At 35.5% G+C, this 18,097-nt stretch overlaps 1 protein-coding gene across 13 annotated transcripts; it reads right to left on the reverse strand.

The window, feature by feature from the left end:
* Positions 1–938: 938 nt before the first annotated feature.
* Positions 939–14,490, reverse strand: tcea3 (transcription elongation factor A (SII), 3). 13 transcript variants are annotated; one of them, XM_053494873.1, is made up of 21 exons: positions 14,261–14,490; positions 13,541–13,603; positions 12,318–12,423; positions 12,111–12,213; positions 11,822–11,947; positions 10,710–10,808; positions 10,505–10,597; positions 10,262–10,360; positions 8,109–8,237; positions 7,914–7,976; positions 7,656–7,712; positions 7,392–7,457; positions 7,226–7,288; positions 7,066–7,128; positions 6,900–6,977; positions 4,673–4,833; positions 4,462–4,523; positions 3,773–3,922; positions 3,341–3,487; positions 2,151–2,222; positions 939–1,719 (listed from the first exon to the last, which is right to left on the reverse strand). In XM_053494873.1, the coding sequence occupies exons 1-21, from the start codon at positions 14,327–14,329 to the stop codon at positions 1,711–1,713; spliced, it is 1,878 nt and encodes a 625-aa protein (XP_053350848.1). In that variant the 5' UTR covers positions 14,330–14,490; the 3' UTR covers positions 939–1,710. The 13 variants fall into 13 exon arrangements, with proteins under 13 accessions (XP_053350848.1, XP_053350847.1, XP_053350849.1 ...); XM_053494872.1 differs by having other exon boundaries at positions 7,656–7,715; XM_053494874.1 differs by lacking the exon at positions 10,262–10,360 and having other exon boundaries at positions 7,656–7,715.
* Between the last annotated feature and the right edge of the window lie 3,607 nt (positions 14,491–18,097).

Below are 18,097 nucleotides of genomic sequence, written 5' to 3' on the forward strand. Positions count from 1 at the left end.
CATGGAGTTTGCATGTTCTCCCCGTGCTTGGTGGGTTTCTTCTGCGCACTCTGATTTCCTCCCACAGTCCAAAGATATGCAGGTTAGGCTAACTGGCGTTCCCAAATTGCCCCTAGTGTGTGAATGAGTGTATGTATGTGTGTGTGCCCTGCCCAGAGTGTGCCCTGCCCAGAGTGTACCCTGCCTCATGCCCCAGGTCTCCGTGACCCTGCATACAGGATTAAGCGGTATGTGAAAGAGTGAGTAATAACTAATTGTTACTGCTTTGGGAAAATAAAAAAAGTAAAATGACAATTAATCAAAGTAATAAACTGCCTACATTAAGTTATATAATGTATACATTTGTTAACACAAACATTCCAAACATTTATTATTTAATTAAATCTAATTTAGTTCTGTTATGATAATAGTCCAGTGAAAGCAGCTGTGATTCAACTTGAGCAATTCTGATGTCATTCATGTTAGAGGGATGTATAGGAAGTGATTGATTAATATTGAGACCACTTGTCATTTGGTTAGATTTTTTTGAGCATAATTATCAGACCCATACCTATGGACAAATATTAACGAATACCTTTGAAGTGCTAACTTCTCAGTTATCTTTATGAAGTGAAAGGTAGTGAGATCATGGATTAGGGCAGTGAGAGTCTGTCGGAGGATAGATGAGCAAAAAGGATGTACAATTGTATTCAATGCTTTCTCTCTCTATCATTTTCTCTCAGCAAAGGCTGAGTTGGGTATGTACTGAGCAATCTGTATATAACTCCCAAATGACCATGTAAAGAGACATGAGCATTACCAAAGGGCTCACGTTCGTATGCTGGCTTTGCTGTTTTATATTAAACAGCAAATCCTTAGGTTTCAGTAACAAAAGAGTGATGGCTTCACAATGAGTTGGTTTCTTAGTGAAGAGAACAGAAACAAGCCAGAGAGGATTGTACTTATTAAGGCTTTATATAGAGACAGGGGCATTATTAACCAGCTTGCCTCTTTTGGTAGCCATGGGTGCAACGGATGTATTCCTCATGCATGATACTGTCTTTAACTGAAAAAAGAACAGATATGTCTCCCATGTCATGTGTTTATTAAACATATGATGCAAGCTGAAGTGCTTTTAAGCTTGTCACAGTACTGTATGTAATTATAAACCTTAAAAAATACCTTCAAGATTCAGTATAAATACATTATTTACTGCAGACAACACTTGATGCTTAGCATTATTACTGGCAAGGATGACATTAAAAAGGAAGTGTAATACAAGAATTAATACTTAATAATAATCAAATTAATTTATTTTTCAGTAATTTTATAGCTAAAATTGTATTAATTTATGTAGAGCTTTTCAGCATCATCATTTAATATTGCTATAGCATGTACAACGAAGTGTATTATGGTTGTCATTAATACTCCAAGCCAAGCACACATTTTAAAAATTTGATTTCTAAGTTGTTTTGTTTAAATTTCACTTCAACTCATGCAGTTAATGTATGTGGTAGAAAATAAAACAACTGAGCTTTTTAAAATAAAAAAAATTAAATGTTCTAAAATTATGAAGATTTTTTTTGTATGGCATCACTTAGGTTCCAGTAGTCTGGAGTGTTAAGCCATTATAAAATTAATTTGACTTTTAAAACTGCACACTGCAGTTTAATCTACATAAAAAAAAAAAAGATTCCAAGTGTTCACTGTAGATGGAGCTTTGACCAGGAATCAGCAAAACTGAAAAATAAATAAAGAATTATTAAATAATAGACATGGATAATCAGTGAACCAAAGAAAGTTCATTTAGAAAGTTGTTCATTTAGAAAGAAAGAAACTCATTTAGAAAGTTGTTTCTAAATGAATGCATCAATGAATTATACCTAATAAATCAATGAATTATACTTAAGGAAAAACGCAGGCTAAATAATGTACGCTGAAAATAGCTTGAAAACTCTAACATAGGCAATGTGTGATAAATGCAGTAAAAGATTATGCAGATTAAATGAGAATGCAGATTAAAGCTTGTGTTATAAAAGTGATGTATTATTTAAGGGAATAAAATAATTGTATTAATAGGTTTTAATTTTTAAAGAATATACTGTAGGACATAGAAAAAGTCAACTAGTACAGGGAAACACAAAAAAATCAGAAACAAGCCAAACCATTACCTTCCAGCGGTTCCCACACTCATTGCACAGTACAAATGTGGTCATTGGCTCATCAGCACTTCGAGTTTGCACCTGTGCAATATACAGATTGCAATAAATTAGAATATGCAAAAGTTGTTTTATTAAAATGTAATTTAAAAGTGAAACTCTTTAGATTAAATCTCTGTAAAAATGATTAAATTGTAATCATTATTACAATTTTAAGACCTTGAACCTTTAGACTACTTTATGGAACTTTATAGAGATGCAGATTTTCTTTCCCAGCAGGTACTAGCAAAATCTATGGTCTATTGTGATGAGATGAAGAGATGAAGATGAGAAAAACCCAACCCAACAAAGCAAACTTCATTATATCCTTACAGTGCCACGGGCAGCACGGATGCAGTAATATATGCTATAAGTTGCCTGACAAAGTATAAAGTGCATAAATCAATATACTTTTTTCAATCTTAGAAAGTATTCTAATATTTTGAGGTACAGCATTTTTGATGTGTAGCAGAAAGCCTGATCACGACTGTGGCAAGTCTGATCATCACTGCCTTAGAAAACTTTCCACCTTGATGAGATAAGTGCACTAGTGTAGCAGTGTATTTTATATAGAGTGTATATTATAAAGAGAAATAAAATAAGTATATTATATAGAGTGTACGTATATTATATAAGAAATAGTATAAATTGTATATATAAGAAATTGTATATATAAGAAATTATATTTATAAAAGCAGTGTATATTATGTAAAGTGTATATTATATAAGAAATAAAATAGTGTAGCAGTGTATATTATATAGGATTGTATATTATATAGAGAAATAAAATAAATTTTTACTTTCATAACTGTGTTCAGTTATTCTGCACAATCCGAGGTCACAATCTAAAAGTTTATTTATTCGAAATGTATTTACAAAGAATTTCTGCTACTTAATCACCAAGATCCTTATTTCACTTAATCACTACTGATTTTATACTTGATTGTTCTGCATATGTTTTTTTTTGCATACTAGCAGCTTAATTTTCTCCAAATACGTAAAAGTTTCAGGCAAATAAAATAAGAAACTAAATATCCCAAAACAATTTGCGTAACAGTCATCATTATAATGTACTTTATAATTCAACATATTGTATATACTGTAATAAGGAATTTAATTAAGAATAGGTGTTTCAAAAAAAAAAGAGAAAACGGACAATGTACCTGGTTGTATGTGCAATTCTTTTTCTTGCATTTGCCACACTGCAGCAGGTCAGTAACTGTGCCTCCGGTCTTGGCCATCTGGTGCTCGCGGATGGCTTCCTGAGTCAGAATGTTCCTCAGCTGCTTCAGCTCATCACTGGCCATTTCCTACCTCACAGAGAACATTACAGAGCTGGTCTAAAATGACTCCATAACTGCTGCCAGGGCTGCCAGCATTTAATACATTTGAAAAACACAACTAACATTACCTCAGTTGTGTGAAGTTTTGATAAAATGTACATAAAATATATATATATTGTCTGGATGAAGAACTTGCAGAACGGTTTTAAAATCTCCGACTTAAAAAACAAACAATCAGGATCAAATAAGTTTGCCATTAACACATAAATGCACAAACCAGAATAGATCAATACATAAACAATTCTTGCACACCTCAGCAGACATGGTGGCGATGCGACTCAGCTCAATAGCTCCTCCCAGGACATTCTTGCGTAAATTAGGATTCTTCGGATCTTTTAGGTTGCTGATGCGGCTACGTACTCTGTTTTTATATTTCATATCTGTGGCTTTTATCTCCTGGTAGATATTTAAGGAGACATGGTCAGTTAAGGAAAAATTCATGTTTGGAATCTCAAACTGAAGATGCTTGCATTGCACATGCATTTATGTATGTGGAGCAGCATAACAATAATGGCCAAATCTGCAATTCCTCATTTCATATAGTTTCATCTCACATTTGACTGACAGCGCTACTGTGGCCCTTTGTCTCGCATCACACTGAGGCCACTATTCTACATACACCACCACATACACATTCCCTGTTGACCAACATTAGGTGTCCAAACGTCTGATAATTGCTCTCCTTAAAGGACTTCAGCATCAATGATGAGAAGTCATTGGTGTTACCTAGTATAATGTTCAAGGTATCTACTGACAAAGCCACTGAAATTTGTTCCTACAGTGACTTTCTGGTAAAGTTGTAAACTGATGGGATGCTGTGCACCAAGTGTCTAAGTGGATTACACAACCAATAAATTAGCACACCCTCAAAAAAAACTCCTTATATATTTAAAATACTCTTACTTTAAAGATTACTTAGAATATTTTTCTTGTTTTTAAAGGATATGATCCTCAATTTCAGCTGCCATGCCATCACAGTTCGCTCCATAATATTTGTAGTCATCTAAAACAAACAAACAAATAAATAAATAAGTACATGATCAGAAAAGGGTTCGCTTTTGATCATCTCAATTCTATTACTAATTCTATTATATCAAATAGCTCAGCTGATACTTATTTGTTGTACATTTGGTATTCTCTGTGTTTTACTACCATCTGTGCGTAATGCAGCTGACAGCATTTCAATGCACTTATCCCTGATGGAGTCTCCAGTGAGCAGGTGAGGGGAAAGAGGACCACCAACAGGGCTAAAGGAAGGGGACAGAGGGGCAGTGGGAGTGCTGGGCGTCTTCGGGGTCTCTGGTTTACTTTTTCTGTTCAGATAGAGATAAAAAGCATAATGATATTGCACTAGATCATCATTGTGTCTCCCACAGATTCTGATGTATATCTAATACAGTTTTTCTCAGTCGCTTTGGTGCGTTTCTCAGAACACTATTAACATTTGCACAGCAGTTAGTGCATTTCTCAAAACAATTAGTGCAAACTGCAAAACCTAGTGGATAGCCTGCAAAAGCACGTCACGTGCTCAAAATTGATAATCCATTCCTCAAAAGCAAGTATTTATGTCAATGAAACTGTCAGTGCCATCAAAATGAAAAGTCTTGACACCATCTTTATGAACAAGATAGTCAAATGGCTTTGTCATGTTTTCACTATGACAGTTTATAATTTCAGTGTTTTCCATTGCAAAAATATTTGGTGACACCTGAAAATGCTCAAGACAGCACTATGCCCTACTTGTACAGCCATTTGAAATGTGCAGTAAAGTTACTGTAGATGTTATGGGAGTTTTGGGAGTAACTGAGACACTGAATACGTACGTTTGACATTTTTACTGTATAGAAGTGTTTGTAATTCTACAGCATTGTGCAAAAGAAAAATATGCTACAGTCACTTGTTTACTGTAGAATACATGTAAACATAAAATCACCCTTTTGGTAGAGCTGTGCACAAATGTGAACAATATACAGTACATGTAACAGTACATACAGTATTGTACAGTACTGTAACATACAGGTACAGTAAATCATTCTGGCACATCCAGACGTTCCTGTCTGTCTGGCCACATATTTTCATCTACATCGCAACGGATGTTATCCCTCGCAATGCAGCGAGGAAAGTATCTCCTGGAGTGGCGAATCCATCCTCTGCAGGACTCTGCTGTGATGTTGTCACATGCTGCATCCATGGCTGCTAGCAGGGCCATTTGCTCATGTGGATGCCGGTCAATTCACCTGAGATCAAATCAAGGTGAAATTCACCTGAGATCAATTGTTTAATTTAGGAGACATTTCCAGGAAAAAATGATAAAGAAAGGTATAGAATTTGCTTGACAGATGACTAATATTTGACATTTGATAACTAGTTCAACAATTTTGTGTGTAATGACTCAAGCAATGAAAGTAAGACTATTAGTTTTATTGAGAACGACTATTCAGCATCCATAAGTATAATTAATTTTGACTGACATGACATAAGCAAATGGAAATGTCAAAAAACAGCAGAGAAATGTATGAAAGCAACTGACACATGTCCAAAATCATTTGCAGTTTGTTCAGAGAAAGGAGAAATTGCTACTATGATGTGCACAAATGACTAAATGTTGTGGAGGTTGAACTAATAGTTATGAGAATTTTAATTCTGATCTGAGAAACGCACCAAAGCGACTGAGAAAAACTGTAAAATAGTACTGTAAATTTGAGTGGAGTGACATAGAGCTGGGCATCCAAACAATTTTCATTACTGTGTATAAATGCAAAAACAAAGGGCGTGAACAACATCAGAATATTACCCTGAAGCTAACTTACAACATTTCGTGGGCAAAAAAAAGCAAAAGTTATTGCTTATATTACTAATACGTTATTTTGTAATAAATATTTTTTACTTATATTTTGTGAAACCCTATTTAGCTTTGATTACAGTGCTCCCAAGTACAATTTTTATGCTCCCTTAAAAAACTGAAGACTTCTTTTTAGATTGCATTCTCATTAACAAATTATTTTCTTATTGCCACACATCTGTTTAGTTCCTGTCCTGTGAGTTCTCATCTCATATGCTCTTAATTTCTACTGTCTATTTGTCTGTGTTTCAACTTCACCAAATGTTTCAGTGATCTCTGATCATGACTGTTCATGAACTTTTTCAGACTACATTTCTTCAGTGAAGCTAATGGTTCAGCACTGTCCTACCAGTTTTTAATAATGTCTTGCATAGTTCTTAACCCATTTCCAAGCATTTTAATGTTTTCTTTAATTGATACAGGTCAGTAATTTGATCCTTCTGAAATAGTGACCTTTTTGGCCGGGCAGGCTTTATAAGTAGACACACATGCTACACAAAAACCTGATGAAAATAAAGTGGTAGATATAAACTGTACCGTCCATCATTACTGTCGGTGGAGACCTTTCTCTGTATAGCTTCAGGAAGAATCAATTTAGGACCATGAGACTCTCTTCTAGAAGACACAAGCAAACATTTTTGATTCATCAGAGATTCCTCAGCATTAATGATAAGGATAATGTAAAAATGTGTATAATTCTTGCCTTTCCTTCGAGAGCTTCTTAGGAAGAGGAGAGGTTCCAGACTTTGAGTTAACAGAGTCCCGTCTGTATAAAAAAAATATATTTATATGATTTGCCTTAGACAGTAGCATTTGCCCTAAGGAGAGATAAATTAACAACAAAAAATAGCTAAATACTGTACCTCTCAGGTTTGGAGTCACTCGATTGATGTTGCTGGCCAGATTTAGAGTCTGTGGAGTCTTTTCTAGAAAAAAAAGTTTGTAAAGTAAGCTTCTTTTTTACCCTAAAACAATATCAGAACTACTGTAGTTTAAACCTTATGTCAAACTTGATGTTTCTAATCAGACCTTTCTTTCTTTGTGTCATTAATGGGCTTTTTCGGAGACTGCTGACTAAAATCCAAAGAATCCCTTCTGGAAAAACAATAATAAACTATCAAAAAAAAAAAATTGGAAAATTATTTTGATTAAATATAAAACAAACCTGGCATACACAGAGATTTTTTTTCTTGACTAAAACACAATACAAATGGCAGAATCACAGCCAAACTAATTCATGCATTAATACTGCCCTCTGTCTTCCATCCATAATGACATCATCTATGTTCCAACCTTTCTTTCTTCATTTCTGTAGACAGTCTTTTGGCTGGTTTACTCTCCCCCAGATCTCTGCTGACAGAGAAGCATTATTACATACATTTTAAATACAACAAAATGTATCTTTCCACCACATGCATTCTCTTTCCTTATAAAAATATACAGTTTTAGATTACGTATTCTTATTTTTTTAATTAGTTCAACAGATTAGAGACATGCAGTCAAAGAGAAGCACTATTACTACCACAAATCAATACGTTACAAGCTTCAGACCTGTGTTTCTTATGTTCAGATGTCGGCTGCTGTGCACTTTCTTTTGGAGCTGGCATGTCTTTTCTACATTTATTATTGGGAGAAATAAACCTATTGTGAGACAGTCACTAAATAATATCTAAAATCTGTTTAGATAAACATATATGGAAGTTGGAAGTTGTCTGGTTTCCAGCATGCTAAAAATCCACTCATAACCTTTCTTTGTCTTTGCTTTCTTTTTCTTTGTCTTTCTGCACATCTAAAGAAGGACGCTTTGTAAGAGTAGATGAATGAAGGTGGAGAGGAAAAGGAGAAAGAGGAGCATCAGGATTTGCAGTCTCTTTCCTAATAAGAACAACAATTTACTATTAATAAAAGCATAATCACCAGACAAACCACATACAAGGCATATTCTTCTTCTATCCATGCAAAATGGTTATGTAATTAAATTTTAGTAATCACAGTAAAAACATATCATGCATACCATTTTAATACTGCATCTTAAACTGAATGTACTGCTGGCTGGGTGGCTTTCCATAATTTTTCCCCAGTTTTGTGTTGACAAAACTGAACACTTTTAGAAGAAAGTGCTATCTGCCTACTTCCACACAAGTAGGTACATAAGCTGTCCCAAACTGTAATGTCAATATGTTTGACAAGAGAGTGTAAAGACCTACTGTATCTGTTTCTTCAAAATTTTAAATTAATTAAATTTTTAGATCAAAACTATTTTATTTGTACAGGGCTTTTAGCAATGATCATTGTCGCAAAGCAACTTCACAGAATCAAAAGAAAATTATGGGAATGTGTATGTAATTTAAAAACATGTGTATGAATTAAAATGACTAGAGTGTCCCTGATGAGCAAGCCAAAGGCGATGGTGCCAAGGAAAAACTCTCTGATATGACAGTAAGAAGAAGAAACATTAAGAGGAACCAGACTCAACAGGGAACCCATTTAGGTGATAACAGATATCAGTCTCTCTCCCCTCCCTACAACAAGCTGTACTGCATTTCGCTTGTTTGGCTAGTTCCTACTAATGCACTGTACTGAGGATAAACAATAACCCTACTACTTTATTAAAAAAGCTAACTGATATAAGCTGCTGTCTCTATATGCCTCCAACCAGCCATGTGACTTAAGAAAATGCACTAACTCCAAATGGCTTTAAGACTATCAGAAACTATAGCTGCTGATTCCATCCCAAATTTTATTTCAGATATTTAGACAAATTAAAAGCAGTTTTACCATCTAGTTATCACATTTCCTGAATTTTCCAGTTCCTTTACTAAAATCAGGTTAATAACTGCAGTGCTGGCTAATGGACCTTATGGTCCTTCATTTTTAATTGACAGCCCAACTATTCTGTGTGAGCTTCTTTAAACTTCGGGTACCAGAGTATAATAAATAATTCTTTAACCTGGTGGGATTGGAGAGCTCCAAGGAATCTTCAAGCCCCTGTCACTGCTGACAGTGCCAAATTTCATGACCATTCAGAAATTCCATAATGATTTATTTGCCATCGTTAAAACTAGTTTTTAGCAAAAAATAAAGATTCAAATTTGCAGCCAGGATTGATTAAACAGTGCATTTATTTCCTGCTCCGCATTATATCTTTGCTAAGTCTTTTGTCTTATTTGGTTAATTTCTCCTGTTTATTTACGTACTTTGATTAAACAACAGACAAATAAACATCTGAAAACTGATAGGCAAAAAAAGAAATATTCATCTAAGAGCAAGAATTACAGAGTAATCAGTCGATAGTAACTTATTCTCATGCAACCAATAATTTTGATAAAAATAGCAATGTCAACACGGTGTATGGTATGTGTATTTCAAGGGCACAAAAGAATCAACAGAATGTTATCAGTTAAAATCACATCCTTGACCTTTTGGCGCACAGTCAAGTCCAGTTGTGCTATATTTGCTAGAAGAGGAGTGATATATGCATGCTTGCATTTCTTTGCCATCGAGCGTTTAAGTTTTAATACTTTCTACAATGTTTAAACAGCAATAAGTACTGTACAGTATATACCACTAATACTACAAAAGTGGAGCTTTCAAAATCAACACCCAAACTCCACAACAGGAGCTTATGGGGGTTCAATGTACGAATACAGTTGTTTTTAATGCAGTTGTTAGCGTAAGCCAAGCAGTTAGAAGTTTAAATTCTCATGGCAATACAGATAGTTGGCAGTCTGCATTATAGGAATCATATAGCACATTCAAATAAAGCAACTAGTGGCAAATACTATGTATCAGTATTTTGCCAATGCATGCTGTCAGGTATATTTAACATTTTCCTACACAAAGTTCTCTTGAGTTCACAATATTAAACACATTCAACACCATTCCAAACAAGCCCTGACCTTGGCTTTTTCATCTCTAAAGCACATTGTTTTTGAGCAGGAGGATGCAGATGAAAAGGTAAAGGAGGAAATGGGGCATTCTGATCTGGAGTCTTTTTTCTATGTGTAAAAATAAACAGCATAATTCTGTTATTTGACACAGAGAAAAATCGCAATGTGCTAGACTTTTTTTTTCTAAGGCAGACCATTTTTATAATAGCAATGACAACACTATTTTTGGAACATGCAGAATTACATTCTGACCTCTCTTTAGGAACCTCTAGAGATGGCCTTTTATGAGAAGAGGAATGATGAGACTGAGAATGTTGAGAGGTCATAGTTTCTGGTGCCAATTTCCTGAAATCAATACATACATTATCCAGTAATTAAGGCCATATCTTATCCATCCACTGTTTTGTAAGCATGTTCTTACAGAGTTTTTTTTACTGGTTATGCCAATGATGCTGACCTGTCTTTCTTTACTTCAGGCTGGTCTTTACGAACATGAGCAGGAAGAGATTGGTGAAGATGAAGGTGAGGAGGACTCTGGGGATCTGGAGCCTCTGTCCTGTGTAATTAATTTTGTATTCAGCACCTCAAAAACACATGGCAGCAAAATAAGACAATAACTGAAGCAATAGCTAGAAGTCACATTTAGCCCTTAAGACTCCTAACAAACTTCTTAATCATGCACAGTACACAGCTTGCCAAGTGTAAAAGGCCTTTTGACAGCTCATGATTGGTGGCTTTATATAAAAGCCTTAAAGCAACATAACATCAGGAGCATCTCAGTTAACATTTTCACAAACTAGTTAGCATTTATTATTATTCAGTAATAATAAAGTATATTACTGCCAATAGTGTATTACTGCAAATGACTAAGTTTTTTTTTTTAATCACACCTTTCTTTCTTTATGTGGACTGATTATTTGGATGGGCAAAATGTGAATTAATGCAAGCACCCCTTTTATATGATAATTTATTCTTTTATACTGCTTATACAGTACAGGATCACTGGAGACCTGCAACCTCTTCCAGAAGACTTAGGGAACAAAGCAACGTACACATTGGACAAGTGTCAATCATATTGCAGGGCACACACAAACACACACACACACACACACACACACACACACACTTAAGGTTAATTGTCGTTTCCAAATCACCCAATTTGCTTGTCTTCAGGAGAAAACCCACCAAGCACTGGAAGAACATGCAAACTCCTTGCACAGGAGAAGGCCATAAAGTTAACCACTATGCCACTGTGCCTCCTATTTGATAATGTTACACAGTTAATTGTAAGAGCAAATTTATCCAAACACAATGCCAAATGCCTCAATGATTTTATTGGCTTTATTAACTTGAGCCACCCCAACTTTAGCCTAGTAGCACTTACTCTGATAAATGAGAAAATACAGGATAATTAATTATTCGTACTGCACAACATTCAAGCTAGTTAGAAAGCATGAATAGGTTGCAATCCATAACATTCAACCTAACAGAACATAAAAAACTTTTCATTTTTGGGACTTCATTTTATCACTGAATTAATCACAAGATGCACAAAGGATGAGCTCTCACCTTTCCTTTGTGTGATTATTAATAAGTTTTTCCTTTTTGTGGTCACTGTCTTGTCTTTCTTTCTTAAACACTGCCTCAGTTTTCTCTTTTTTGTGCTTGTCAACAGGTTTCTTGAGAGCGTTTAAACTGGATTTTGGGGTGACAAGACAAACAGGTTAGATCACAATATGTATTCATTTTCCTTTATTACTTAGTTTCCTGTCACAAATGCCTGAACACAATATACACACTGAATGCTTTCACTTTTATTTAAACCATGCAGATTTACTGCTTTAATGCTGTAACTTACCTTAACTCTGTGCCTGAAGAAGGTCTACTAGGTGATTGATTACTGGCCCCACTCCCATTTTTCATCTCATTTGGTCTTTCAGCTTTCTGGGAATGGCCAGATTCTACATGGGCAGTATTATTATTTTATTTCTATTACAATTATAATGATAAATGTTCTGACATTTGGAAAAATAGAATAAACGGTAGGCAATAAGGTCATAGCTACCTAATAGCCTCTTCCAATTTTTGATAAGAATCTTCGCAAGGGAGACAACATCCTCATCTCTGCAGTGTTTTCTTATTCCGTTGACAGACATACCAATTCTTGTGTCCTGAAATATAATAAAGATTGACAAATTTATCAGATTTATAAGCATGATAAATTTAGTAATTGATAAGATAAATGATAAAAAAGTGCTTTTAGAGACTAACTAAATATAATCTTACATTACCGTACTAATTTTAATATTTTCAGTTTTTCATTGTTTCTGATGTATAACTCCAATAATGATATATAATGACTTCCAGTCTCGCATATTATTATGCACATCAATCCCTGCTATCTGTTTTCACCCAGATGAGGATGGGTTCCCTGTTGAGTCTGGTTCCTCTCAAGGTTTCTTCCTATTACCATCTCAGGGAGTTTTTCCTTGCCACCGTCGCCGTCGTCCTAGGCTTGCTCATCAGGGACAATCAGGGACAATCATATCATTTTAATTTATACACATTCACATCTCATACAAACTTAGTTCTTTTGATTGTGTAAAGCTGCTTTGTGATGATGTAAATCGTTAAAAGCGCTATTGAATATTTGTTTGAATTGAACAGTCTTGTCTTTTAATATAAGGGGAGCTTTGGATTTGAAATCTTTTTGAGTTTGTAAAAACTAACTCATTTTCTTTAGCTTTTAACCAAAATGATTTATAAGAACTTGTTGTTTTATTTGCTTGTTGTGAGTCTTATTACTTATTTTTTATTAATTCGTTCAACTTCTATGCTGCTTTGTCCAGTGCACAGCATCACAGGGGGCCTGGCTCCTATCCCAGAAGACTTATTGCACGAGGCAGGGTACACCCTGGACAGGGTGCCAATCTGTTGCAGGGCACGCTCACACACACACACACACACACTACAGGCAATTTGCCAGTTAACCTAATCTGCATGTCTTTGGACTGTGGAAGGAAACCAGAGTACCCAAAGGAAACCTACCAAGCATGGGGGGAACATGCAAGCACCATCCACACAGACCGAGATGGGAATTGAACGAGAACCCTGGAGGTGTCAGGTGACAGTCCTAACCACTAACCACTATATAATATTGTATTTTGTTGTACAGCACCTTGTAAAGGTCTCGTTTTTAAAAGGTGCTATATAAGTAAAGTTTGATTTGATTTGATTTATAGCTTGACTAATGTTAATTTTTGATATCTCTACTTTTACTTATCTTACCTGAAGCAACTTAAGGGTCATGTTGAATTTTTCTAGTTCTCTCAGCAGGTCAAGAGCACCTTCCTAGACACAAAAAAAGCAGAGAAAAAGAAAAGAAAATGAACTACCTTTTCTACAACTGGCAAAATGTCACAAACATTATAATCTTGAATTCAATGACTTATCTAAAATTGGTTACTATTTAATCAGCTCTTTCCTCCATCTTGTTGTTAGTGCTCAGTGACACGAATGAAGTGGGTAAACATTTATGCAAGGCAAAAAAAAAAAAAAACAGACTGATTACAAAGATCAGGAAGTGTGCAGAAAGTTTTCAAAACACAGAATGAATACAGAAGCGAAATCCTAAGCGATCAGGTTGTAGCCTACAAGTCGACATTTGTTCATGCACGAACAACAGACTGGCAGCAGCTGTACAGCACAGTGCTCTGTCTCTCTCTCTGTCTCTCTCTCTGTGTCTCTGTCTCTCTGCAGGACACCTGTTCACTTTCGCGTCTCCACAGCGCTGCCGCTCAAAGCGCTCTACAACCACTGCTGCTAAATATGTTCCCAAGAGTCTTTAAAGTGTTCGTTTATTCAAAGTACACACGACGAATGGCGTTCCAGCAAGCACCTGGAATAAGATACACGCGGAAAACTGTAAAGGGAAAGAAGAAGAAGAAGAAGAAGAAGAAAATTAAACATAACAGCATTGTGAAGCTGAAGTCTAAATAAACCTCTCACCGTGTTATTCCTAGACACCATTTTGTCTAGTTTTTTCGCAATCCGTATCAGTTCCTCCTCTCGTGTCATTGTGTACGCATGAGTTATGCCAACAGTATAAAAGTATAAAGGAGGTCAATACACCTTACAGCGCGTACAAACAAACAAAAACCAAGAAAGAAGAAGAGAAATGCGCGTAATGTTAGAAGTTTGGTTCGCAGTTTGGAGCTTGTTTGTGCAGTGTCCAGCTCGGCCAGGGGGCGTGTCTGTGCAGCACGAGCCTCGAAGCCAACTGCTCTGGACACATGACAAGTGCCAGGAATAGAAAGAAGCTCGGACACAAGCTTACTACTAATACTGAATGCAAATTGTTTTGTAAAAGAAAAAAAAAGAAAGAAAAAAAAAGCATATTAATCTTTACATACTGTATACTGTATGTAGTCTGCAGCAGAGAATGAACACCTGCATTTCCCAGGTCTCCTCCCAAATGAATTATACTGTGCATGATATGAATACAAATATGTTTTGTAAAATTATTTCATTTTGTTGCTGATCTTTTGATTTTGCACTCACATGTCGCCTATGAAACTGAACACCAGTGATTGAACCCAAACTAATCACTCTAGTAAAGTTGTAGAAATAGAATAAGACAGGTGGAGCGCAGCTGAACACGTTTCATAAAACCGTCCAGCAGACGGCAGCGTGGTGTCAGATATCAGCCCAGTGTTCTGCAAGACTCGAGGAGGACTTTGGCTCTCATATCGGGCTCATATCTCATATAACTGACAGATCAGCCAGACTTAGATATCATAAAGGTCCTGACTCCTGACTGTGTTGCATAAATATAAAGAGCACTGTACATTGATTTCTCTCACTGTTCTCACAAGAGGTTTTAGGTTTAATCAAGTTTACTTCATATGAAAAGAAAAAAAGTTTCCAATGCAAATAACACTTATTTATGTTAAAGAGAATTTATACGTGCATTCAATTTAAGATCAGGAATTTATTTATTCGCTTTTTTCGTTTGTACATTATTCTAATATTATGAAAATGCTAAATTCACAGATAAATGAGTAGAAACTCTAAAAATTTAAACTTTAAACTATACACATTCCTAATACACAACACATAATACACTTACCTTCCCCTTTCTTTAGTGATTCTGTGTACATCCCTCTGTTCTCTCAGTACCTGTATACAAAATAAAATATCAGAATCCAGTATTTTGCTGTCCGATTCCCAGCCAAGCTTGATTCCTGTGTCTGTGTGCATGGAGTGTGCATGTTCATCCCATGCTTGGTTGGTTTCCTCCGGGTACTCCGGTTTCCTCCCACAGTCCTAAGACATGCAGGTTGGGCTAATTGGCGTTCCCAAATTGCCTGTAGTGGTTGAATGGGTGTGTGAGTGTGTGTATGTGTGTGTGCCCTGCAATGGATCGGCATCCTGTCCAGGGTGTATCCTGCCTTGTGCCCCTTAGCCTCCTAGGATAGGCTCCAGGTCCCCGCAACCCTGAATACAGGATAAAGCGCTAAAGAAGATGAGCGAGTGAGTATTTTGCTTTTTAAAACAAAATAGTTTTTACACAGTGTGCCAAGGTGTACACACATCAGCTCAGGTGTACACTATTTTCATGACACATTAATAATTTGGTGCTGACGTTCATTTTCAAATGTATATTTATGGTATAAAATGGTATCATTTAACATTTTAAGGAAATGCCACCTATGATCAGTATAACATTTGGTATATTATGTAATATATTGGTAAGCTTTATATATTTAATGCCAAATTGTTTGAATCATGAATGCAGGCATAGCTCTGTAAAAAACTTCGAAAAACTAGGTCTGGGAGTTCCCAAGACAGTGGAATATTTCTACGTGCACAAAAGCACACCTAATAATCCTAAACAATTAAATAATTAAATTTAAATAATAGCTGTAAAGATATAAGACATTTGTGTCATTAAACCAGTCCTTAGTCAAATGGAGGTGCTATTGAGCTATTTTAAGATAAGCATAGAGAATAGAGCATCTAACATAGAGCATCAAGGGATGTCTAAAAAACAACTGCAAAAAACTGATGTTTGTAATTCTCTGTGAAGTTATTTCTAAACCTTATTCTAAATACGTTTTTAAGTATAATGTGTGAATGCTTTAAGCAACGAATTACAATGCAAATTTAACAGAATGTATTTTTTCTGTTGCTAAATTTCATGAACCAGAAAGAAATTACAAATGAAACTGAATACCAACTTGACTGAATCCCTCATGTGCTCTGATGCTAAACTTGCTAAGCATGTATGGCTTGTTCTCAAGAAAATACAGCAGAAATTTTAATCAATTGTGAGCAGTTCTTAAAAAAAATTATTGAATGACATATTAATAATTTTTGTCATTTTTTCCTTACTCAGAGGGAAAAACACAAACATTACTGTAAATGTTTGCAGTCAAGAAGCCTCTGTAATGACCTCAGTGATCCAACATCCTCAGCATTTTACTTTTCTATAGGCCTGACTTCACCCTAAGTACCCTCTCTGCACAGTTTCCCCATTTGCATCGCTTGCATAACTCCAACTTTATAAATGTCTCAACATGCATTTTAAAAAGTGCTGAATTACAGTAGGGTTAAAGTTTTTGGGAAACAGATCTATCATTACCCACTGGGATCACCCCACATCAGTCAGCAGCTCCAGCCAGCTCTTGACGGCAGGAGACAGACCAGTAAAATTTGCCTTAAATGTCTGGTTTTCTAAGCCACAGAATACAGAGAAAGCTTGGTTTTCATTTTGATGACCTCCCACTAAACATTTTATGGCGAGATAATGTTTTTAACAGTTTCCAGCACCTAAGTACAGTTTGTTGTTTGAAACCTGTGGTGTTTCCCCTAATGATAGACTAAAGACGTCATTGCTTTAAAGACTTAAAAATAGCATCTGAACAGAAAATTCATTATTTTTCTCGCACTTTAGGCACCCTTCGTCTCTAAAAAACACTAAAAAGGCTGACATTGCATGCCGATCGCACATTTATTTATGCAGTACAAACTAAGGCAGTTTCGCACACAAATTATTAAATGCAACACTGCAGATACTCGCATTTCCAAAGGATAAAGCATTACATATATCTAAATGACATTCTCTTACTGTACACATAACAAAGTCATCATACTATGGTGAACATTCATTTATAACATCCTTTAACATGCAGAAATGATGCACACAGTTGTAAATTCTGTCTTTTAAAAGATAGGAGCCAGAATTTATAATTACAATCCTTTAACTTTATAAATGTAAGGGCTGAATGTTTGATAATTACAACTTTTCAGTTGACAAAACAAAATTGTTGTTTCTTAACTAAAGGCATGCTTATCTCAACAGCAAGCTAAATATTCAAATTGCTTTAGTGTGCAAATCTCCACTTGCTCTCATTTCCTTACCTGCCTGAACATAATCTGTATGAACAACTTAATCCCATTATACAGTCTACACACTTCCTGGTACTTCCTTGTTTCTTTACCCCTAACTCCCGATTCCCCAAATGAAAGACGAAGAACTTATGGCATTAAGGCCTGAATAATATACTCAGCAATCTGGGAGAATTCTTTCTTGATCATCGATATATACTGTTATTTCACTTATCTTTTTAACTGACTCCATGTATGCACCCTACAGTAAATATGTCTGTAACTTCTAAAAAGGATCAAACCATTTTGATTCCCCTTTCAGGAATTAAAGTCAAAATGATGAAAAGCACTATAAAATATTCGATGGTATATAAGCAGCTTTGTAGACAGACACTCGACTTTGATCTGCAAAAATCTATCCCTTCACTCATCCAAGAGAAAATTGGATCTGCCAGT

The sequence above is a fragment of the Clarias gariepinus genome, chromosome 4 (genome assembly GCF_024256425.1).
Source record: "Clarias gariepinus isolate MV-2021 ecotype Netherlands chromosome 4, CGAR_prim_01v2, whole genome shotgun sequence".
Taxonomy (NCBI): Eukaryota; Metazoa; Chordata; class Actinopteri; order Siluriformes; family Clariidae; genus Clarias; species Clarias gariepinus.